Source organism: Urocampus carinirostris, chromosome 16, assembly GCF_059441175.1.
Source record: "Urocampus carinirostris isolate Australia breed hairy pipefish chromosome 16, RoL_Ucar_1.0, whole genome shotgun sequence".
Taxonomy (NCBI): domain Eukaryota; kingdom Metazoa; phylum Chordata; class Actinopteri; order Syngnathiformes; family Syngnathidae; genus Urocampus; species Urocampus carinirostris.
The window spans coordinates 9,566,994-9,592,103 of record NC_142364.1 but is presented as its reverse complement, the minus strand read 5'-3'; the positions used below and the strand labels follow the sequence as shown (position 1 = coordinate 9,592,103).

Genomic DNA, 25,110 nt, shown 5'->3' with positions numbered 1-25,110 from the left:
CACGACTCGCCTCTGAAAGGAAAGGAACACGGATCGGGAACACGGCAGTGCGATTCGGTGACCTGATTTTGCCGCAGTTTTGTGCAATCTGCTCGATGAATCATGTGCCGAAAAAAATAGGTCACCGCGATTAAACCATTATCTTTTTTTCTCATTTGTATTAAGTTCACTATAGAGTGAAAACATCAAGGTTTTACATCAATCCAAAAAAATGATGGGTCCCGAAAATCTATGGGTCCCGACAGAGATCTATGGGTCCCCCAAATTTTGTGTTATCGAGGTTGAAATTGTAAATCTGCGACAAATATATCATAGAAATCTATATTTTCATTCCGTTTTAATCATCACAGTTAATTGGTAATACAATGCAGTTATCACTTCAAGATTTTCTCAGTTCACAACAATATTGTACATTATACAAAATAATATCGCTAAAATATTTGTCCAAATATTCATGCAGTTTTAATCATCAGAGTTAATTGGTAATACAAAGCAGTTATCACTTCAGATTTTTCAGTTCATATATTCTTCGTGGTTTGCTGTCCCGCCACAGTTGTAATGCCTTCTCAAGGTCCGATCCATTATCATCCTTCTCATAGCGTCACCAAGAATATAATTGAGTCCATTTCGGCAGAAAAGTCCTTTTCTTGCTAGGAGTTTTCTTTTGTTTGTTTGCTTTCATCAAATCGTTCGCTTCAACACACGTGTTTTCCTTGCCTTCGCGATCTTCCAAAGCATTTCTCTGCTGTTTTTTCGTGCCGGAATTATTGCCGTTGCTATCACTTTCTGCATTATGTTCCGACTTATTACTGAGACTGAAGAAATGACCAATTTTGTGTTGATTTTTACCTTAAATCGATGACAAGCACCACAACAATGATGTCATCTCAAAGCAACGAGATCGGCGTGCGGACGAAAACTCGAACCGCGAGACCAAAACAACAATGGCGGATCTGCCTGACGAAAAGTTCGGAGTGCGGCAAATCTTTGTTTGAAAAAAAAAATCGGGTAATAATGACGATTTTGTGTCCAAAAAGTTGCGTCACGTTGATTTGAGACTGTGCGTCCCCAGCAAAAATGATGCGTTTAGGACCCAGGGACGCCGGCAAACCAGAGCACTGCTGTACATATTTTTTATAATAAGTATTTACAGTATATCCTGGTTATGTAACATTTTACTTTAGATACTCTTGATACTCTTTAATTCTAAAACAGTTATGCAAAATAAGAAATTTATCTGCAGAAGAAGTATTTTTTTTGCAGAAAAGTTATTTACTTCTTTTATTTTTTTGCACTGTTAAAGGTTTTACATAGTACTTATTGACACTTGACTTCATTTCTATAACTTTGTTTTGTTTTGTTTTCAGTTGTCACATTGACTCATTCAGTTTAAATTACAGTTCAAGTACAGTATATAGATAAATATATATATATATATATTATACAGTGCATTTATACAGAGAATTGATTACACACAGGTGGATATTCCATTTATCATCGTTAGTCATTTAGATCAACATTGAATCATTCAGAGATCCTCACTGAACATCTGAGTTTGCTGCTCTGAATCATTTTGCATACCCACTTTTTTGTTTTTTAATTGTTAAAAAAGTTTAAAATACCCAATAAAGTGTGTTCCTCTTCGTGATTGTGTCCCAATTATTGTTGATGCTTCACAAGAAATTACAATTTTGTATCTTTATGTTTGAAGTCTGAAATGTGGCAAAAGGTCAAAAAGTTCTAGGGGGCCAAATAGTTTCGCAAGCCACTGTATATATATATACAGTGAAGAAAATAATTTTTTGAGCATCCTGCTATTTTGCTATTTCTCCCACTAAGAAATCATGGAGGGGTTTGAAATTTTCCTCATAGTTGCCTGTCCTCTGTGAGAGAGATAAACTAAAAAGAAAAATCCAGAAAAGACAATGCATGCTTTTTTTCATATATTCTGTCTTTACATTATACATATTTTTAGTGCTCCCGTAGTCTCGTTGTAGAATTGATAATGAAGGTGATTCTGATTCTGGTCCTTCTCAAGGTTTCTTCATTTTCTTCTGGTTGAGTTTTTCCTTGCCCTCATGTAGGGTTTAGATCAGGGGATGGTGTCATCATAGTCTGTAGTTTGCAATAGTCTGTGGTTTGGGCCGCCTTTTGAGACTCCTTGTGATTAAGGGCGTCACAAATAAACATGACTTGAGGTTTTTGAGTTTTTCCTTGCCCTCATGTGGGTTTTAGATCAGGGGATGGTGTCATCATAGTCTGTAGTTTGCAATAGTCTGTGGTTTGGGCCGCCTTTTGAGACTCCTTGTGATTAAGGGCGTCACAAATAAACATGACTTGAGGTTTTTGAGTTTTTCCTTGCCCTCATGTTGGTTTTAGATCAGGGGATGGTGTCATCATAGTCTGTAGTTTGCAATAGTCTGTGGTTTGGGCCGCCTTTTGAGACTCCTTGTGATTAAGGGCGTCACAAATAAACATGACTTGAGGTTTTTGAGTTTTTCCTTGCCCTCATGTGGGTTTTAGATCAGGGGATGGTGTCATCATAGTCTGTAGTCTGTGCAGCTCTTTGAGACTCTTAGTGATTAAGGGCGTCACAAATAAACATGACTGGACTTGATCCTTGACTGGTAGCCTGTGAGAATACCGATACCGGGGAAAATTTTCTTTACAAAATAATATGGCATCCAGACCTTCTACCACTAACACTACACTTTAGATCAGGGGTGTCAAACTCATTTTAACTCGGGGGCCACACGATAGAACGAAGATTCTGTCGGGGGCCGGACTAGTAGATTAAAGAGAAAGAAAAAGAGAGATAGAGAAATAAGAGAAAGAGAGAGGGAAAAGGAGAGAGAGAAACTAAAGAGACAGAAAGAGAATAATGTGAGAGAGAGCGAAAGAAAGGGAGATGAAGAAAGAAATCCAAAGAGAAATAGAAAGACAGAAGGAGAGAAAAGACACGATAGAACAAACATTCTGTCGGGGGCCGGACGCGTAGATTGAAGAGAAAGAAAAAGAGATACAGAAATAAGAGAAAGAGGGAGGGAAAAGGAGAGAGGGCTGGACAAAGAAAGAAAAAGAGAGAGGGAGAGAGTGTGAGAAACCAAAGATAAAAAGTCGTGAGAGAGGGGGGAAAAGAAAGGGAGAGGAAGAAAGAAATCAAAGAGAAATAGAAAGACCGAAGGAGAGAAAAGAGAAATGAAAGCGCGAAGGGTAGGAAGAGAGAAAGAGAAAAGAGAGAAAAGGAAAAAAGGAAGTTAGAGCAAAAGAAGTTAAAAAGACACGGAGAGTGAAAGAGACAGTGGGAGAAAAGGGATGGAAAAGAAAGAGAGAGAGAGAGAGAGAGGGAGAGAGAGAGAGAGAGAGAGAGGGAGAGAAAGAGAGAGAGAGAGAGAGAGAGAGAAATACAAGTACAGTGTCTTTGTGAGAGGCACCTGGCTTTGGCAACATCAAGTTGACATATTTCCACCTGCAGCTTTTTTTTCTCTTGTGCTTCTCTGAGTGTTAGTGAAAGAGAGACACGGAGAGTGAAAGAGACAGTAGGAGAAAAGGGATGGAAAAGAAAGAAAGAGAGAGAGAGAGAGAGAGAGAGAGAGAGAGAGAGAGAGAGAGAGAGAAATAAATACAAGTACAGTGTCTTTGTCCGAGGCACCTGGCTTTGGCAACATCAAGTTGACATATTTCAACCTGCAGCTTGTTTTTCTCTTGCGCTTCTCTGAGTGTTGTCTCGCGGGCCGGATTCAATCCCTTAGCGGGCCTGATCTGGCCCGCGGGCCGCCTGTTTGACACCTGTGCTTTAGATTGATCAATATTTTGGAATAAATACATAATTCAATAAAACAGATGTAATAAATCTATCCAAATACAACATGTTTCTGCAAGGCCTCTCTTCAAGGTTTCTTATTTTCCTCATGCTGAGGTTTTGAGTTTTTCCTTGCCTGCATGTTGGTTTTAGATCAGGGGATGGTTGCCATTGTAACCTGTTCTGTTCTTTGAGACATTTTGTGATTAAGGGTGTTCGGAATTAAATATTGAAAATGTACAGTTTACCAAATTGTTGGAATTAGTTCTCTGACTCCATTCAACAAACACAACCTACATTCACCCCAACAATGCACGCTCATTTCTTGATGGAAAAGATGGACAAGCATTTCCACACGGGGGCAGATTTAATTTCTTCCAATATGGCCGAATTAGCCGAAATTGATGTCGTAAGAGTCTCTGGCAAGCCTCCTCTCTCGATCTCCCGCCTTTCTTCTCTCTGCCCACGTCTTTTCCAAAGCTGGTGTGCCAGCTCCTCCCTTGGGTGTGCCAGGGAAGCCCCCACGTGGGCCCCAACATGTCGGAGAAGACATGTTCTCCAAACAATGCCTGCCGTCCTGCGTCAGAGTCCTGTTATCAAAGTTCCCCAGCCAAAACATTCCGCATTTGGAACAGCGTGACCCGAAGCCCACTCAGTGAAAATCTTCATTGCACTCAATATTTGTAACTTGTATTTAATCGTATAAAATCCTTTATAGTCAAATTGTATAAAATCCATCAAGGGCTAGAGAAGAAAATGGGACTTTAATTTTTAATTTTTATCCAAGATAAGTCTAGTTTGGGGCAGTGGTTAGCGCGTGTGCAACACAGTTCTGAGGTCACGAGATCGAACCTTCCTGTGTGGAGTTTGCATGTTCTCCCCTTGTTTGCATGGGTTTCCTCCGAGCACTCCGGTTTCCTCCCGCATTCCAAAAACATGCGTTTCAGGTGAATTGGCCGGTCCAAATTGTCCCTAGGTGTAAATGAGCGAGTGAGTTGTCTGTCTCTGTGTCCCCTGCCCACTGCCCGAAGATAGCTGTGATGGGCTCCAGCACCCCCGCGACCCTACTGATGATAAGCGGTGGATGGATGGATGTCTAGTTTGTCTTCTATCACAAAAGACAATAGCATCCACAAATATTCTCGGCATGCCGAGATCCGTCTCATCTCTAAAAATCAGGATGACGCTTTATATCCAAAAAAGCAACAGTAGCTAGGTGATGAAGGTGCTGTATCTGAGTCAGATCCTGCTCCGCGTAACCGTGGAAACCAGTATTGTTTCACGGGGGGGGCCTGGTAAAATTCGTGAACAGTGATATTTCCTATATATTTTTTTAAGGATTATAGTTGTGTTTTTCTATCTTACAGGTTTTATGCTAATATGTTACCAAATTTGAGCAAATGCAGTCGAAAGAGAACGCTGACCGATTTGTGCACAATCTTGAATTGATTGGGAATCAAACCCGGATCGCAGCAGTGAAAGCGCCGAATCCTAACTACTAGACTAAAAGGGGAGTTGGGGAAGTTTTAAGCAAATGAGAATCAGGCCTAGAACTGACTACATCTCCTCACGAGCTCAATGAATGCCCCCTTGTCTCTTATTGTGTGTTTGTGAATAATTTTCCGTTACCTCTTTGATGAATTTGCGGCGCCATGAGTAAAAAAAAAATGTATCGATAGCGTAAACGATGAAGGCAATACCAAAATAAAATGTAGAACGTATTTATCCATCTTTTAACATTCATCTGTCTCTGGTACCCTGAGTAAAAATGTGATTTTGAGATAAAATCGAATGCCTTTTCCTATGTCATCGACATCCCTAGTGGTTTAGACTACCGTGGATTTTCTTTCCCAATGACATCACCTATTTCCCCTTCTTTCCTTTCCTTATTTCGTCCTATTTTCTTCCCATGGTACCCCTATTTTCCTCTTTTCTTTTTTCCCTTCTTTCCTTCTTTGATTTTCCTTCTCTTCTCTGTTTCCTTCTTTCCTCCCTTTCCATTTTCCCATTTTTTCTTCTTTTCTTAGTTTTCTGCCCCTTTCCTCCGATTTCCTCCCGTCTTTCTTCCCTTTTCTTTCCTATTTCTATCTTTCTATCTTTCCTCCCCTTTTTCCCTTATTTCATCCCCTTTTCTTCCCATGTTATGCCCCTTTCCTCTTTCCCTTTACCCCTTATTTTCTTCTTTTCTTACTTTCGTTTGTTTTCTTTCCTTCTTACCTCCATTTTCTTTTCTTTTCTTCCTCAGTCCCCTGTCCTTTCCCCTCCTATTTATTTTCTTATTTCTCCCATTTTCTTTCCTCTTTCAATCTTTCCATCTTTCCTTTCTTTTCTTACCTTATTTCATCCTCTTTTCTATTTCCTTTTACTTCTTCTTTCCTTCTTTTCTTCTCAGTTTTCTTTCTTTCTTACCACCCTCTTTCTTTTTCCCATCTTTTCTTAGTTTTCTGCCCCTTTCCTCTGATTTCCTCCTGTCTTTCTTCCCTTTTCTTTCCTATTTCTATCTTTCCATCTTTCCTCCCCTTTTTCCCTTATTTCATCCCCTTTTCTTCCCATGTTATGCCCCTTTCCTCTTTCCCTTTACCCCTTATTTTCTTCTTTTTTTACTTTCCTTTGTTTTCTTTCCTTCTTACCTCCATTTTCTTTTCTTTTCTTCCCCAGTCCCCTGTCCTTTCCCCTCCTATTTATTTTCTTCTTTCTCCCATTTTCTTTCCTCTTTCAATCTTTCCATCTTTCCTTTCTTTTCTTACCTTATTTCATCCTCCTTTCTCTTTCCTTTTACTCCTTATTTCCTTCTTTTTTTTCTTTTCTTCTCAGTTTTCTTTCCTTCTTACTACCCTCTTTCTTTCCTTTTTCCCATCTTTTCTTCTTTTCTTAGTTTTCTGCCCCTTTCCTCTGATTTCCTCCTGTCTTTCTTCCCTTTTCTTTCCTATTTCTATCTTTCCATCTTTCCTCCCCTTTTCCCCTTATTTCATCCCCTTTTCTTCCCATGTTATGCCCCTTTCCTCTTACCCTTTACCCCTTATTTTCTTCTTTTTTTTACTTTCCTTTGTTTTCTTTCCTTCTTACCTCCATTTTCTTTTCTTTTCTTCCTCAGTCCCCTGTCCTTTCCCCTCCTATTTATTTTCTTATTTCTCCCATTTTCTTTCCTCTTTCAATCTTTCCATCTTTCCTTTCTTTTCTTACCTTATTCCATCCTCTTTTCTCTTTTCTTTTACTCCTTATTTCCTTCTTTTCTTTCTTTTCTTCTCAGTTTTCTTTCTTTCTTACCACCCTCTTTCTTTCCTTTTTCCCATCTTTTCTTCTTTTCTTAGTTTTCTGCCTCTTTCCTCTGATTTCCTCCTGTCTTTCTTCCCTTTTCTTTCCTATTTCTATCTTTCCATCTTTTCTCCCCTTTTTCCCTTATTTCATCCCCTTTTCTTCCCATGTTATGCCCCTTTCCTCTTTCCCTTTACCCCTTATTTTCTTCTTTTTTTACTTTCATTTGTTTTCTTTCCTTCTCACCTCCATTTTCTTTTCTTTTCTTCCTTAGTCCCCTGTCCTTTCCCCTCCTATTTATTTTCTTATTTCTCCCATTTTCTTTCCTCTTTCAATCTTTCCATCTTTCCTTTCTTTTCTTACCTTATTTCATCCTCCTTTCTCTTTCCTTTTACTCCTTATTTCCTTCTTTTTTTTCTTTTCTTCTCAGTTTTCTTTCCTTCTTACTACCCTCTTTCTTTCCTTTTTCCCATCTTTTCTTCTTTTCTTAGTTTTCTGCCCCTTTCCTCTGATTTCCTCCTGTCTTTCTTCCCTTTTCTTTCCTATTTCTATCTTTCCATCTTTCCTCCCCTTTTCCCCTTATTTCATCCCCTTTTCTTCCCATGTTATGCCCCTTTCCTCTTACCCTTTACCCCTTATTTTCTTCTTTTTTTTACTTTCCTTTGTTTTCTTTCCTTCTTACCTCCATTTTCTTTTCTTTTCTTCCTCAGTCCCCTGTCCTTTCCCCTCCTATTTATTTTCTTATTTCTCCCATTTTCTTTCCTCTTTCAATCTTTCCATCTTTCCTTTCTTTTCTTACCTTATTCCATCCTCTTTTCTCTTTTCTTTTACTCCTTATTTCCTTCTTTTCTTTCTTTTCTTCTCAGTTTTCTTTCTTTCTTACCACCCTCTTTCTTTCCTTTTTCCCATCTTTTCTTCTTTTCTTAGTTTTCTGCCTCTTTCCTCTGATTTCCTCCTGTCTTTCTTCCCTTTTCTTTCCTATTTCTATCTTTCCATCTTTCCTCCCCTTTTTCCCTTATTTCATCCCCTTTTCTTCCCATGTTATGCCCCTTTCCTCTTTCCCTTTACCCCTTATTTTCTTCTTTTTTTACTTTCATTTGTTTTCTTTCCTTCTCACCTCCATTTTCTTTTCTTTTCTTCCTCAGTCCCCTGTCCTTTCCCCTCCTATTTATTTTCTTCTTTCTCCCATTTTCTTTCCTCTTTCAATCTTTCCATCTTTCCTTTCTTTTCTTACCTTATTTCATCCTCCTTTCTCTTTCCTTTTACTCCTTATTTCCTTCTTTTTTTTCTTTTCTTCTCAGTTTTCTTTCCTTCTTACTACCCTCTTTCTTTCCTTTTTCCCATCTTTTCTTCTTTTCTTAGTTTTCTGCCCCTTTCCTCTGATTTCCTCCTGTCTTTCTTCCCTTTTCTTTCCTATTTCTATCTTTCCATCTTTCCTCCCCTTTTCCCCTTATTTCATCCCCTTTTCTTCCCATGTTATGCCCCTTTCCTCTTACCCTTTACCCCTTATTTTCTTCTTTTTTTTACTTTCCTTTGTTTTCTTTCCTTCTTACCTCCATTTTCTTTTCTTTTCTTCCTCAGTCCCCTGTCCTTTCCCCTCCTATTTATTTTCTTATTTCTCCCATTTTCTTTCCTCTTTCAATCTTTCCATCTTTCCTTTCTTTTCTTACCTTATTCCATCCTCTTTTCTCTTTTCTTTTACTCCTTATTTCCTTCTTTTCTTTCTTTTCTTCTCAGTTTTCTTTCTTTCTTACCACCCTCTTTCTTTCCTTTTTCCCATCTTTTCTTCTTTTCTTAGTTTTCTGCCTCTTTCCTCTGATTTCCTCCTGTCTTTCTTCCCTTTTCTTTCCTATTTCTATCTTTCCATCTTTCCTCCCCTTTTTCCCTTATTTCATCCCCTTTTCTTCCCATGTTATGCCCCTTTCCTCTTTCCCTTTACCCCTTATTTTCTTCTTTTTTTACTTTCATTTGTTTTCTTTCCTTCTCACCTCCATTTTCTTTTCTTTTCTTCCTTAGTCCCCTGTCCTTTCCCCTCCTATTTATTTTCTTATTTCTCCCATTTTCTTTCCTCTTTCAATCTTTCCATCTTTCCTTTCTTTTCTTACCTTATTTCATCCTCCTTTCTCTTTCCTTTTACTCCTTATTTCCTTCTTTTTTTTCTTTTCTTCTCAGTTTTCTTTCCTTCTTACTACCCTCTTTCTTTCCTTTTTCCCATCTTTTCTTCTTTTCTTAGTTTTCTGCCCCTTTCCTCTGATTTCCTCCTGTCTTTCTTCCCTTTTCTTTCCTATTTCTATCTTTCCATCTTTCCTCCCCTTTTCCCCTTATTTCATCCCCTTTTCTTCCCATGTTATGCCCCTTTCCTCTTACCCTTTACCCCTTATTTTCTTCTTTTTTTTACTTTCCTTTGTTTTCTTTCCTTCTTACCTCCATTTTCTTTTCTTTTCTTCCTCAGTCCCCTGTCCTTTCCCCTCCTATTTATTTTCTTATTTCTCCCATTTTCTTTCCTCTTTCAATCTTTCCATCTTTCCTTTCTTTTCTTACCTTATTCCATCCTCTTTTCTCTTTTCTTTTACTCCTTATTTCCTTCTTTTCTTTCTTTTCTTCTCAGTTTTCTTTCTTTCTTACCACCCTCTTTCTTTCCTTTTTCCCATCTTTTCTTCTTTTCTTAGTTTTCTGCCTCTTTCCTCTGATTTCCTCCTGTCTTTCTTCCCTTTTCTTTCCTATTTCTATCTTTCCATCTTTCCTCCCCTTTTTCCCTTATTTCATCCCCTTTTCTTCCCATGTTATGCCCCTTTCCTCTTTCCCTTTACCCCTTATTTTCTTCTTTTTTTACTTTCATTTGTTTTCTTTCCTTCTCACCTCCATTTTCTTTTCTTTTCTTCCTCAGTCCCCTGTCCTTTCCCCTCCTATTTATTTTCTTATTTCTCCCATTTTCTTTCCTCTTTCAATCTTTCCATCTTTCCTTTCTTTTCTTACCTTATTTCATCCTCTTTTCTATTTCCTTTTACTCCTTCTTTCCTTCTTTTCTTCTCAGTTTTCTTTCCTTCTTACCACCCTCTTTCTTCCCTTTTTCCCATCTTTCCTTCTTTCCTCTGTTCCCTGTCCTTTACCCTCCTATTTATTTTCTTCTTTCTTCCATTTTCTTTCCTCTTTCTATCTTTCCATCTTCCCTCCATTTTCTTACCTTATTTCATCTATTTTCTTCCCATGTTACCCCCCTTTCCTCTATCCTTTTTCTTTATTTCCTTCTTTGTCTTCTCTTTTCTGTTTTTTTCCCTCCCTCTGCCCTTTCTTTCCTTTTTCCATCTTTCCTTCTTTCCTCAGTTCTCCATCCTTTCCCCTCCTATTTCTTTACTTCTTGCTTTCCTTTTCTTCCCCTTTTCCATCTTTCCATCTTTCACCTCTTTCTTTCCAATGTTACCCCTTTTCCGCTTTCCTTTTCCCCCTTATTTCCTTCTTTTTCCTTTCCTTTCTTCTGTTTTCTTTCTTTCTTTCCTCCCCTCTCTTTCCATCTTTCCTTCTTTCCTTTGTCCCTCAGTTCCCTGTCCTTTCCCCTCCTATTTCTTTCCTTCTTTCTTCCCTATTCTTCCCTCTTTCCATCTTTCCTCCTTTTTTCACCAGTCCCCCTTTCTTTTATTTCCTCCTCCACTTTCTTTCTTTTTTCCATCCCTTTTCTTTCCTTCCTTCCCTTCCCTTTAGCTTATCATTATTACTTTAATTGTTATTGTTGTTATTAATAATGTTATTATTATGCTGGGTTATAAGAACGTTATTAGACATTAAACCGGTATGGGGGACAGAAAAAGGGGGGACCACAGTTTTATAGGACAAATTTAATCTGTTAAAATAAGCTTCTCTTTGAGGTGACTAAAGCAAGACTAGAGATGGTATTTCATTGAAAAAGAGCGCTCTCTGCTGGAAAAAGTAGCCACTGCATTATGTTCTAAAAACAATGACGTCATGAAAGTCCCAATAAACTCATATTTGTCCAATTTAATTAGGATATAAAAAAACGTTCCACAGTAAGAGACATTATGAGCCAAATTTTCTCTTATCATCGCATGTTTTTTTCTTATAACAAGATTCATATACAGTACTAAGACACCGATGATACTATACACCCAAAGACATACATACAATTACCACACACACGTTTGTGCAATATATTCTTTTAGAGGGCGTCGACACCATGTTGAGTTCGGAACTCTTGGAAGTCCTCGGGGATGGTGTCTGGCAAGAAGAAAAATAAGCTTATTTGCATATCAGAAACAGGTATGCTGCTATTCAATCACTTTATCCAAGAGGAGACTATGGGCATCTAGACAATCTAGTAAAGAGGCATCAAAAGAGTGCCATATACTTAAGTGCTAACAACTCACAAGAGTTACGAACATACTTCATTTATTTTTTTCTTTGTAAGAATTTATCCAAGTTGAGAATAAGGGCAGCAAAAATAATTTTAGAATTTTACAATAATTGAGCAAGAGGTAACAAAAACCGTAGAGAATATTGAGGTTTTCTTGTAATTGGTTTTTGGGGAGGAGTACTGCATTTTATCCAAGAGGAGACTTAGGGCAGAAATCCAACATTTAATAAGTATTACAGACTTTGGCCGTTTCAATATGAATAAGTACTGAGAAGCAACACGAGTGGAGAATATTGAGGTTTTCTTGTAATTGGTTTTTGGGGAGGAGTACTGTATTTTATCCAAGTGGAGACTTAGGGCAGCAATCCAACATTCAATAAGTATTACAGACTTTGGCCGTTTCAATATGAAAAAGTACTGAGAAGCAACACGGGTGGAGAATATTGAGGTTTTCTTGTAATTGGTTTTTGGGGAGGAGTACTGTATTTTATCCAAGAGGAGACTTAGGGCAGCAATCCAACATTCAATAAGTATTACAGACTGTGGCAATTTCAATATGAATAAGTACTGAGTAGGAACACGAGAGGAGAATATTGAGGTTTTCTTGTAATTGGTTTTTGGGGAGGAGTACTGCATTTTATCCAAGAGGAGACTAAGGGCAGCAAAGACAATACAGCATTCTAAAACTATTACAGACTGTGGCCATTTCAATATGAATTAGTACTGAGTAGGAACACGAGTGGAGAATATTGAGGTTGTCTTTGTAGTGTTCATTGGGAAGGAAAGATACATTTTATCCAAGAGGAGACTAAGGGCAGGAAAGACAGTCTAGCATTACAACGAACCAGAACTTTTGGACAGTTCAAAATAATGTAGCTCTAAGTTGGAGCAACAGCGGAGAATATTGAGGTTGTCTTGTGATTTCTTTGGGGGAAAGATAACTGTATTTTATCCAAGAGGACACTAAGGTCAGAGACTGGAGATTTGAAAATTATAAAGCACAAAGTAAAAACAACTATAGAAAATATTGAGATTGTCTCGTAATTATTGCCTAGGAAGGATAACTGCATCATATCCAAGGGGGGATTAAGGACAGAAAATGCAGTCTCGCAATTCAATAATTTAGAGACTGTGGACATTCCAAAATTATATAGAACAAAGTAGGAACGGCAGTAGAAAATATTGCAGATTATCCAAAAGGAGACTAAGGGCATCTATATAATCTAGTGTTTAAGCAGTGGCATTAAAATAGTGCAAGATAAAGTACATTAATGACACCACATCACAGCAGTGGCGAACATAACTTCTACTTTTATTTTGTAAGGATTTATCCAAGAGGAGACTGAGGGCAGCAAAGACAATAGCGTCCTTCAAAAAATAATTGACTGGATTTTTTAGGTTTGAGCTAAATAGGGAAGACTAACGAGAATATTGATGTTGTCCTGCAGTTGTTCCATGTGAAGAAGTGCATTTTATCCAAGAGGAGACTAAGGGCATCTAAATAATCTAGTGTTTAAGCAGTGGCATTGAAATAGTGCAAGATATTGTACATTAATAATACCAAATCACAACAGTGGAAAACATAACTTCTACTTTTTTCTTGTAAGGGTTTATCTAAGAGGAGACTAAGGGCAGCAAAGACACTAAAGCCTTTCAAGACAATCATAGAGTGGATTCTTTTAAGTTTGAGCTAAGTAGGGAAAAATAAAGAGAATATTGATGTTGTCCTGCAGTTGTTCCTTGTGAAGAAGTTCATTTTATCCAAGAGGAGACTAAGGGCAGCAAAGACAATAAATCCTTTCAAGACAATCATTGAGTGGATTATTTTAAGTTTGAGCTAAGTAGGGAAGAATAAAGAGAATATTGATGTTATCCTGCAGTTGTTCCTTGTGGAGAAGTTCATTTTATCCAAGAGGAGACTAAGGGCAGCAAAGACAATAAAGCCTTTCAAGACAATCATTGAGTGATTTCTTTTAAGTTTGAGCTAAGTAGGGAAGACTAAAGAGAATATTGATGTTGTCCTGCAGTGGTTCCTTGTAAATGAGAAATTCATTTTATCCAAGAGGAGACTAAGGGCAGCAAAGAATATAAAGCCCTTCAAGACAATCAATGAGCGGATTCTTTTAAGTTTGAGCTAAGTAGGGAAGAATAAAGAGAATATTGATGTTATCCTGCAGTATTTCCTTGTGAAGAAGAAGTTAATTTTATCCAAGAGGAGACTAAGGGCAGCAAAGAATATAAAGCCCTTCAAGACAATCAATGAGCGGATTCTTTTAAGTTTGAGCTAAGTAGGAAGAACTAAAGAGAATATTGATGTTGTCCTGCAGTTGTTCCTATGAAGAAGTTCATTTTATCCAAAAGGAGACTAAGGGCAACCAGATAACCTAGTTTTTCTTCAACATGAACAAATAAACCCATGCTTACCATTGCAGCGATATCTCAGATTAGACCAGATGATGTTTTCCTGCGAGAAACAGAAAACACCCAGTCGGCCCCCCCTCATGGTCGTGTCGATGGTCACGCCCGAGTCTGCCACCAGCTCGGATCCCTCATAGAAACGGGCCCTGTTGGGACCCCCAAAGTCAAATTCGGGTCTCTGGACTTTGACTTGGGTGTTGCTTACCAAAACCGGTAGCACGAAATATTACCTGATGTATCCAACCTGTGGCCGGTGCTGCAAGTACCAGCGGTAGGACACTTTGTCCTTCCAGCCCACGTTCCGGGGGTCCTTCCACAGGAGGCGGACCTGGTCTTGGGTGTCCCCCGTATGCCAAAGGGAGTTTCTCAGGTGCTCCCCGGGGCCCGATCGAGATTTGACGGCCTGGTGTAGAGGCGGAGAGAGTTGGGGTGTCTATAGGTGGTTTGCGGCTGAATCACGGCTAAAATTTTGCGTTTTTTTTTTGCCCGTGGTTGCCCGCGATGGAAAATGCGCAAAATTGGCCAACCTGCTGTTCATCGGTGGTATGCCCGCAAAACAGACGCTGGCGACTGTTCCGCTTCCTCATCGCGTCATTTCTGCGTCATTTTCTCGTGTGGACCACGGGTATAAAAGCTCCCGAGCCGGTGTTGTGCCCAAATCCGACTCCTACGCAACACCCCCGCCCCCACCACCCCCACCCCTCGCGTGAACGCGCATTCTGCTGCGATCGCATTTGTTGGAAGCGTGCATTGACGTTGGTGACTGTTTCATCCGAGTTAACAAACGCATTTTGTAGAATACGATCGCACTTTATTGTTTAAATAAACGCGTTATATAGACTAGGATCTCCCAATTGTTATAATTAGCTCGCTTTATTGTTTTAATAAGCGTTTTATATAGAATACGATCGCTTTTGTTGGAAGCGCAGCAGAATGCGCGTTCACGCGAGGGGGGGAGGGTTTTATATACGGTGTGCATTACCGTTCGATTACGTTCACAACAAAAACAAAGACAGAATGGTTTAAGTTGTATTACATTCCCAACAAATGCGAGACGAAGTGGTTTTGGTTATATGTTCGCCATTACATTCCCTAAAAATGATATATAAGTGAGATAAAACGAGGTAAAAGTGGTTGTAGTAGCGAGGGGATGTATTTCTCGCTAAACACCGGGCTGTAGAAATCATAACCGCTCAAGACACAGTCCCTTGAAGATCAAGATTTCAAGCTATGGCATCGAAGAAGCCAATATGTTATTATTGTAATAGTTTTTCATTTTGATTTTATTATCTTGTTATGAAATGAAAATAAATGTCAAGAAATAAAAATGGATTAAGACGAGGTCACTACGCTGACGGGGATCCATGTTCACCCCCTTGACGTCTCGAGCACAACTGACGTGTGCTCGGCAAATCGCGCTGTATATACGCGGAGAAAGGCGTTTGACCGTCACACGCGTAACACGCTAATTTCACGTAATAACACCGCGATACAGGCGCAGAACATGCTATGACCATGCTTCACCCTTGATTACCCGCTGAAATTTCCCGTCCTACCCATGTGTAACCACGCCCTGGCCGCGGCCATAGCACGTCGTTCCGCGTCATTTCCGCATCATTACCTCGTGTGTACCACGTGTGCCGCCCGCGGTTAACACGTGGTCTAAAGTTTTGAGCAGCGCAAAACTTTTTCGCGCGGCCAACCGCGTGTGAATTTCCGACCGCGAGTAAAGCACTGCGGAATCTCGTCCATATGGCGGTCTCAAAGCGTCCAACAGCGTCCGCTTCACGGCCATAAATTTCTGGCCGTGGTTAAGCCTCGATACGCCCGTGAAAGGCTGTGTACCCGCGCTCTAAAGAATTGAGCAGCAAAAAACTTTTTCGCGCTGCCAACCGCGTGTGAATTTCCGACCGCGTGTTAAGCACCGCTGTATCTCGTCTGAATGGCGATCTCAATGCGTCCAATAGCGTCTGCCTCACAGGCAGAAATTTCTGGCCGTAATTCAGCCGCAAACGGCTGTGTGACCGGCCCCTTAACATCTAGGGCAGGGGTCTCAAACTCAATTGAGTCGAGGGCCGCTGAAGCCGGAATTCGGATGAGGTTGGGCCAAACGGACTTTTAATAAAAAAAGCGCTGATAAAAAAAATTCTGCTGTTCTTAAAACGAAAGTGTTTTATATTTGTTCACTAGATGTCGCCTTAGTGTGCAGTGCAAACCAAAATGAGTCCAAGGAAGATTACAAATTACGTAGACTTAAAGTGAACAGAAAACACCCTTTTTCGCCAATTTTCACTCAGCCTGTCTCAAAGGAAGACAAAAAAGCTGTTCTTTTTAAAAGGGATAAAAATAGGGAAGAAGAAATAAGAAGAAGAGACAAAAAAGAAAATTGAAAAAAGAGAAAATTGAAAAAAAAAAAGAGAAGTTCGGGAAGAGAAGACAAAAAAGGAAACGGAAAAAAATAAAGGAATTAAAGAGAAAAAACAAAAATGAATTTTTTTCATCTTTCTTTGAATTTTTTTATTTTTCTCATATTTTATTTTTTCATTTTTTATTCCCTTTTTTCTGAAGTTTTACTTTTTCTCTTTTGTTCATTTTTCTCTTTTCTTTTTTGTCCTTTTTGTCCTTTTCTCTTTTCTTTTCTTATTCCTCTTATTTTCAAAAGTAATAAGGTACACTTTGAGACTCCGTATTTTGTCTTCTTCTGTTGTGCTTTTATCTCCCCTGTTTGGTGGCATGACATAATACAGCGACATCTAGTGGGAAAATATTACACGCTGTCCCTTTAACTTTCTAAGGTGGGGGCCTTAAACCATCATCCTGAGGGCCACAATTGGCCCCCGGGCCGCGGGTTTGAGACAACTGCTCTAGGGGAAGCCCTTTCGTGTGGTGTGTCTTGGGCAAGTACCCTCCCTCTCCAGGCTGAAGGATTTTATACTTTTGACTAGAAAGGATTTTAAATGATTGAATACAAGTTACATTTATTGAGTTGAATGCTGTAGTTATTTACTGACTGTGCCTTAATTCAATGAGCAATGAAAGTTCGGTGTTGTTTTGATTGTTCCGGACATCGCGGCGCTCTTCTCCGAGATGGTGAAGCCCAGGGGGCTTCATTGGCGCACCCATGGGAGGAGTTGGCATGCCATTATGCGGGGAGAAGATGGCCAATAAGAAGAGAGCTGAAGTCACAGACTCCAACGTCACTAATTCGTCCGTTTTTGATGGAGTACACTTAGTTAAATTGTTAATGAAATTAAATCTGCCCTCGTGTGGAAATGTCGGCCTCCTGTTCATCATTTCCCTCAAGAAACGAGAGCGCATAAATTGTTGGGTGAATGTCGGTTGTGTTTGGTTAATGGAGTCAGATAACTAATTTGAACAATTTGGTAAACGCTACATTTTGATATTAATTCCCAACAAGGCCAACATATAACTAACCAAATAACCAGTCAGCTAAAGGACTACTACAGAGTGCCGAAATGTTCAAACCAATCAATAAACTAATACCTGCCTGGGACTGTTGGCGAACATGTTTTTGAATCGGTAAAATCCCATCTACTTTTGCAACCAACTATCCGATAAACCCATAGAACAAACCCAAAACTAAATAAACATACCACTATCCAGAAAAACAAGCGACACTGTGTTTGGCTACTTAAGTAGCTAATTAAAGAGTAAAGAACAAACCAAGAATAAGCTATCCACCAACTAACCAAACAAATATTCCACCTGACCGGTTAGCTGTCCATTCAAGTCGTCAGTCAAATGATTTTCCACCTACTTCCCCCCTGAGACACTAGTTAACCGGCTAACTAGTAACCCAGTGGACTAAGAAATCAAGAAGCTGACAAATTAACGCGACAATGGCTGGTAATAAAGGGTGGGATAAACATTAACCAGCAAACCAGAGCAAACAATTAACTAGTCAATTAACTAGTCAATTAACTAGTCAATGAAAGACAGAAAGAGCAGCAAGCTTTGTACTCAACTAACAAAATCTGCCGACAAAATAACTTTCCAGCTTGCTAACTAAGTACCTCTCTATGTGACTCTCAACTATCCAAGCTAGTTTACCAATTGGACTAAACAATTAAATAGCTACTGAAATGATGTGACAACGAACAAAGGGAGGATTAACCTGCCAACCAAACCTAACACCCAGATTAATAGTCAATTAACTAGTTAATGAATGGCAGAATGACCAGTGACCTACTGACAACTCAACTAACAAAACTGCCCAATCAAGTGCTTCTCAATTATTTCGTCACTGTCACGGTTGCCATGGCGCCCAATTGGCCCCGCCCGTGTGGCGCCAGCTGCGGCTCATTAACAGATTGGCTTTCCGTTTCTTTAAGCTCAGTGCACTCTCTCTTCCTTTGTCAGTCCATCCAGGAACCTCTGCCCCGCAAGACGTGGGTTCTGACTCGGTCCTGTTTTCCTGTTGATATTTCCAGTCCGGTATTGTTCCCGTTTATTTTTGTCCTGTTTAATATTGATTTCCAGTTTCGTTCCCGGTTATTTTTGTCCTGTTTCTCATTCTCCCCAGATTTTGTTCCTGTCAGTTTTTCCTGTTTAATTTTGATATCCTGTTTCATTATCTATCCTGTCTCTCCCGTCCTGTCCGGTATCGACCCCATCTGTCCGCTATCTGCTCGGGCAATTGGTGTGGATCTTCTCGGTCTCTGGCTTCCTGTCTTTCCAGGCCAGACCGCTGCCTAACGTGCATGACTCCCCATCTCATCTCATCTCATTAGCCGTACCGCTCATCCTCATTAGGGTCGCGGGGGGGCTGGAGCCCATCCCAGTCATCTCCAGGCAGTGGGCAGGGGACACCCTGAACTGGTTGCCAACCAATCGCAGGGCACACAGGGACGGACCACTCATTCGCTCGTTCACACCTAGGGACAATTTGGACCGGGCAATTCACCTGAAATGCATGTTTTTGGAACGTGGGAGGAAACCGGAAACCCACGCAAGCACGGGGAGAACATACAAACTCCGCACAGGAAGTCTGGAGCTGGATTTGAACCCACGACAGGTTCCCATGACATGATTTGTGCCGCACAAGCGCTAACCACTGCACCGCCGTGCTGCCGCATGACTCCCCATTTCCCGTAAAATAAAAAGCTTGTGTGAGAGCATCACGCGTTTGGGTCCTGATACAGTTCTGGTTCATGACAGTCACAACCCCCCTCAGAAGAAGAAATCCTCTCACGCCCTTCCTATTTATTTTTTTAAATATTGGCGGGGACAAAACAAAGAATGTTCGATAATGACGGTAACACGTCACCCATGCCAAATCTCTGCCTTCCGGTACGTTTTTGCCAAAGAAATAATAAATAATATCTTTAAATGACAGCTTATTTTATTTGGCTTTGTCCTGTCCGCAACGTTTCCATTGGAGCAAGCGCACCAGTTTTTGCTCAACTCCCTCCGAGGTTGCAGTGAAGTGCTACGGGAGGAGACTTTTGTTCGTTTCCTTACCCCATCTCTCTTCGCCTGTCTCTGGATATTTTTTTCATGGGGTCTCTTGAGGGCCTTCTACACTTTATGTCAGGGGTGTCAAACGGGCGGCCCGCGGGCCGGATCAGGCCCGCTAAGGGACTAAATCCGGCCCGCGAGTCAACGCTCGGAGAAGTGCAAGAGAAAAATGAGCTGCAGGTTGAAATATATCCACTTAATGTTGCCAAAGCCAGGTGCCTCTCACAAACGCTGTACTTGTATCTCTCTTTCTCTCTCTCTCTCAATCTTCCTTCCACTCTTTATCTCTCTCTCTTTCACTAGCCCCGTCTCTCTTTTTCTCTTTCTTTGTTCCTCTTTGTCTCTGTATTTTTACCTTATTTCACTCTAACTTCCTTTTCTCTCTATCTATCTCTCTCTTGCTTTCCCCTTCTCTCTTTCTCTCCTTCTCTTTTCTCTCCTTGTCTCTTTCTATTTCTCTTTAGATTTTGTTCTCTCTCTCTCTTTCTTACCCCTCTCTCACTATTTCTCTTTTGATCTATTTTGTTTCTCACGCTCGCTCTCTCTTTCTTTTCTCTCTCTTTCTCCCTTTCTCTCCTTCTTTGTCCCACCCTTTCTACTATTCTCTCCCTCTCTTTCTCTTATTTCTTTTTCTCCTTTTTCGTTCTCTCTAATCTACTATTCCGGCCCCCGAGAGAATGTTTGTTCTCTCGTGTGGCCCCCGGGTTAAATTGAGTTTGACACCCCTGCTTTATGTATACACTTCGTCCTTAATGCTCTTACTCTGTTCTATATTCTATAAGGAAGCGAAATGTAACGCTACTGCCTCACAGTGTAACGGAGGTGCAATTGCACTTTATTCTGGGAAATTTAAAGAAAAACAATTCTCTGAAGTTAAATGGGGGCTTCACCTCACTGTTTGAGATCCACTGGGCTAACCCAATAACCGACCAACCAGCCAACTGACTAACAAGCTACCCAATTAACCGATCGGCTTACAGACTATGGTAGCTAACTCAATTATCAATCGAATAAGTCCGTGTTGAAAAAGCGCTAACCTTGAGCTGAATGCCGGGCTCGGCCACGGCTCGGAAGGGCGTGGCCTGCCAGTAGGTCTGCTCGGTCTGCTTCCACATGACCACGTAGAAGGACGAAGAATCCTGGTAGCCGAAAATGAATCCGGCGTAGTCGTCGTCCGTCACCGTGTTGACGTGGAACGTCCCTTCGAAGTCCACGCCGCTAAAAGCCGTGTAACCTAAAAGAAGTCGGATTTCAGCTAAGAGAGCTCCAATTTCCCACCGTTCTGGAACGCAGCATGAGTCTTCAAAACCCTATCTCAACGTGTTCCGTTGTGTTTTGTAATCCAAAATGGCCGCCGAATAAAGTCACGTGACCCTCCGAACCTCTATACCAGGGGTGTCAAAGTCATTTTAACTCAAGGGCCACACGGTAGAACACGGTCGGGGGCCGGACTAGTAGATTCAAGAGAAAGAAAAAGAGAGAGAGGGAGAGAGCGTGAGAAACAAAAACTAAAAAGTCGTGAGAGAGGGGGAAAAGAAAGGGAGAGGAAGAAAGAATTCCAAAGAGAAAAAGAAAGTCAGGAGAGAAAAGAGAAAAGAAGGCGTGAAGAGTATGAAGAAAGTCAGAAGGAGAGAAAAGAAAGCGCGAATAGTATGAAGAAAGAAAGTCAGAAAGACAGAATGAAAGAAAGAAAGAAAGAAAGACAGAATGAAAGAAAGACAGAAAAATAGTCAGAAAGAAAGTCAGAAAGAAAGAAAGAAAGTCAGAAAGAAAGAAAGAAAGTCAGAAAGACAGAAAGAAAGACAGAAAGAAAGACAGAAAGAAAGACAGAAAGAAAGAAAGACAGAAAAAAAGACAGAAAAAAAGACAGAAAGAAAGTCAGAAAAAAAGAAAGAAAGACAGAAAGTCAGAAAGAAAGAAAGTCAGAAAGAAAGAACGAAAGAACGAAAGAAAGAACGAAAGAACGAAAGAACGAAAGAAAGAAAGAAAGTCAGAAAGAAAGTTAGAAAGAAAGTCAAAAAGAAAGAAAGTCAGAAAGAAAGAAAGTCAGAAGGACGGAAAGACAGAAAGAAAGTCAGAAGGAGAGAAAAGAGAAAAGAAAGCGCGAAGGGTATGAAGATAGAAAGAAAGAAAGGCAGAAAGAAAGGCAGAAAGAAAGAGAGAGAGAGAACTAAATACAAGTACAGTGTCTTTGTGAGAGGCACCTGGCTTTGGCAACATCAAGTTGCCATATTTCAACCAGCAGCTTGTTTTTCTCTTGCGCTTCTCTGAGTGTGGTCTTGCGGGCCGGATTCAATCCCTTGGCGGGCCTGATCTGGCCCGCGGGCTGCCTGTTTGACACCTATGCTCTATACAGCGGAACCTCGCTAGTTCGCGGTTCCACTTTAAAAAAATATACCTTACCTTCTCAATAAAAGCATTTATTGACTTGAGCAAGCGCGAGCTTCTGTCGACTGAGGACACGGTGTGGACACTCTTATTGTGAAGGGGAGGGGGAGGCCCTGACACAATGCTTAGTCATGGTGAGTTACCGCTTCGCTCACCCCGCCCTCCTTCAACTCCTCCCACCTCACCCCCTTCTTCTGTGGCGCTGTTTATCATGGAGGAACTCAGCGACGTAAGTATATGCTCTTCTATCACATTTCATCTCAAGTTTGACTTTATTATACCAAAAGCGAGCGGTTGTTTGTACTACCTAAACGCGGCTAAATGTGTGTGGTTTTGTGTATTTGTTGTAAAAGCCGTTCGGTGCCGCTCGCTAAAGTATGTGGTATGTGGTTATTGTCAGAAGGTAGCTCTTTCACTTTCATTAAAATGAACACAGACCATTTTTTTAACTGTTGTTTCCCAAAACGCTTCACAAACACTCATTAAATATCACATTTTCATACTGTATACCTGTTTTCGTTTTTTTTTAAGCATTTTTGAAGGGGCCCCGCTACTTCGCGGATTTTCAGTTTTCGCAGGTGGTCTCGGTCCCCATTAACCGCGATAACCGAGGGATTACTGTATCTCAAACTGGTCTATGTAAAACCCCAACAATGTGTTTACAATGACTACACAATGAAATACTATGTTTACACGCCCAAGCATTTTTTTTGACGAATATAAGTAAAGCATACTGGACCTGTACATAACCTGACGAAGCAGCATGACGGAGCTCTACTGTAGTCGCAAAACTAACGAATTCGAAGGCTCGTAAAAATGAGAGAAGCCCAAGGTTTATTTGTATATAAGATAAACAACAAAATTCTTAAGAAGTTATTACAATCATGAACATACACTCTTAGCATCTTTCTAACCTTTTAATATAATATATATATAATATAATATAATTGTAAAACATGGAAAAACTTACCGACAGCCAAACCGGGATCGCTGTTCATAGTCTGGACAATTTCCATTCCCTGTGGGAAAAGGCATCAATGGTGAGATGATTGTAAACACATGTATTATTCATTTAGTACAATGTCAGAATTAGAATTGGAATTAGAATGATCTCAATTGTATAGTCTTCCAAAAGTTGAGTAAAATGTTTTATCACCTTGTGAACCACTCAACCATTTCCCTGAGAAGAGAGGCTGCTGCATTGTCATGTTTATTTTTCTCTGTGCTGTTTCTTGTTTGATGTTTTTTATCTTACGACGGTCTGTTTGATGTTTTATGGCAGGGGTGTCAAACTCATTTGAACTCGGGGGCCACACGATAGAACAAACATTCTGTCGGGGGCCGGACTGGTAGATTAAAGAGAAAGAAAAAGAGATGAGAGAAAATAAGAGAAAGAGGGAGGGAAAAGGAGAGAGGCGAGGCAAAGAAAGAAAAAGAGAGAGAGAGGGAGAGAGAGTGAGAAACCAAAGATAAAAAGTCATGAGAGAGGGTGAAAAGAAAGGGAGAGGAAAAAAGAAATCCAAAGAGAAATAGAAAGACAGAAGGGGAGAAAAGAGAAAAGAAAGCGCAAAGGGTAGGAAGAGAGAAAGAGAAAAGAGAGAAAAGGAAAAAAGGAAGATAGAGCAAAAGAAGTTAAAAAGACACGGAGAGAGAAAGAGCAACAAAGGAAGAGAACGAGAGACACAGAGAGTGAAAGAGACAGAGAGTGGGAGAAAAGAGGAAGAGAGAGAGAGAGAGAGAGAGACAGAGAGAGAGAGAGAGAGAGAGAGAGACAGAGAGAGAGAGAGAGAGAGAGAGAGAGAGAGAGAGAGAGAGAGAGAGAGAGAGAGAGAGAGAGAGAGAGAGAGAGAGAGAGAGAGAGAGAGAGAGAGAGAGAGAGAGAGAGAGAGAAGGCCTGGACGGAGGAGCAAAAGCAGAAACGGGTCCAGAAAAGAGGTCGGCAACAGGTATCAGGCAGGAAACAGGGCAAAACAGGTCGATGGTCGGAATGGAAGAGCAAGGGGAGTAACGAGTCCAGAAAAGTCGGCAACAGGTATCGGGCAGGAAACAGGTCAGAGAAGAGAGAGAAATAAGAAGAGAAATACAAGTACAGTGTCTTTGTTCGAGGCACCTGGCTTTGGCAACATCAAGTGGACATATTTCAACCTGCAGCTTGTTTTTCTCTTGCGCTTCTCTGAGTGTTGTCTCGCGGGCCGGATTCAATCCCTCTGCGGGCCGTATCTGGCCCGCGGGCCGCCTGTTTGACGCCTGTGTTTTATGGTGTCCTCTGGCTAACTCTCCTCCCACATCGACCCTGGGCACTCGACCGTGACTAAAATTGGAGTTGGTAAAGTTTTAAGCAGATGAGAATCAGGCCTACAACTGACTATATCTCCTCTTGAGCTCAATGAACGCCCCTTGTCTCTTATTTTGTGTTTTATTCCGAAATGTAAGGTAATGGACCTAACATTCAACTGATTGGAGCCTGATTGGATCCTCACCTGGTTGAGGACCACCCAATTGGGGTCAATCTGGGCGTCGCCTTCGGGGTCCAGGACCACGGTCTGGAAGGCCCTGAAATCGGTCAGGGTCACCTCGGCGTTTTCGGGGCAGTTGTCGATGGTGTCCACGATTTTATCCTGGTCGAAGTCGGATTCGCAGATGTCGCCCACGCCGTCGTCTAGAGGGGGGCGGAAGGGGGCATTGAGGTCTTTGATTTGAATTCCATTTCTTTATTGACTCTTTTACCGTCGTGGTTCAAAGGTTAAACTACCTGTATACTCCCCCCCCCCCCTGAAATTTTCGTTCCCATACAACGTTTTTTTATATAAATTTAAATAATATTTTATATTAACATTTTATGGCAGTGCTGTTAAAATCGTTTTAGCTCAGTGGTTTAGGGGCCTGACTAGTTGATTAAATAGAAAGAGAGAGGGAGAAAAAGACAGAAAGAAAGAGAGAGATAGGACAAGAAAGAGCGAAATAAAGACAGAAACAAAGATAGAGAAAAAAGGGAAAAAGTGAGAGAGCGAGAGAGAAAGAGATGGAGAGAGAACAAGAGAAAAGTGAGATAGAGACAGAAGGAGACAGGAGAGAAATAGAGAGAGTAAGAAAGAGAGGGAAATAGAAAGAGAAAATGGAGAGAGAGAGAGAGAGAGAGAGAGAGAGAGAGAGAGACAAAAAGCGAAAGAAAGACTGATGTGATAAAAAAGAGAGAAGGGGGTAAATAGAGAGAGAAGAAGGGGAAAATAAAGTAAAAAAGAGAGAAAAAGAGAGACAGAGAAAGGCAGGAGAGAAAAGGGTAGAGAGGGAAAGAGAGAGGAGGGTAGAGAAGGAAAGAGAGAAAACGAGAGAGAAAAAGGGAACAGAGAGAGAGAGAGAAAAAGAGAAAGAAAGAAAGATGAAGAGAAAAAAGAGAAAAAAA

General features: G+C 40.7%; 1 protein-coding gene across 1 annotated transcript in view; it reads right to left on the bottom strand.

Moving 5' to 3' along the window:
* Positions 1 to 10,955: 10,955 nt before the first annotated feature.
* Positions 10,956 to 25,110, bottom strand: part of thbs4b (thrombospondin 4b) — a 50,199-nt gene continuing 36,044 nt past the window's right edge. Inside the window, exons 17-22 of the mRNA XM_088320358.1 lie at positions 24,188 to 24,366; positions 22,678 to 22,726; positions 20,357 to 20,553; positions 14,072 to 14,244; positions 13,848 to 13,987; positions 10,956 to 11,287 (exon numbers count right to left, since the gene is read on the bottom strand). Coding sequence (XP_088176484.1) covers positions 11,229 to 11,287; positions 13,848 to 13,987; positions 14,072 to 14,244; positions 20,357 to 20,553; positions 22,678 to 22,726; positions 24,188 to 24,366 — 797 coding nt within the window. The 3' untranslated portion in view covers positions 10,956 to 11,228. The remainder of the gene's footprint in view (positions 11,288 to 13,847; positions 13,988 to 14,071; positions 14,245 to 20,356; positions 20,554 to 22,677; positions 22,727 to 24,187; positions 24,367 to 25,110) is intronic.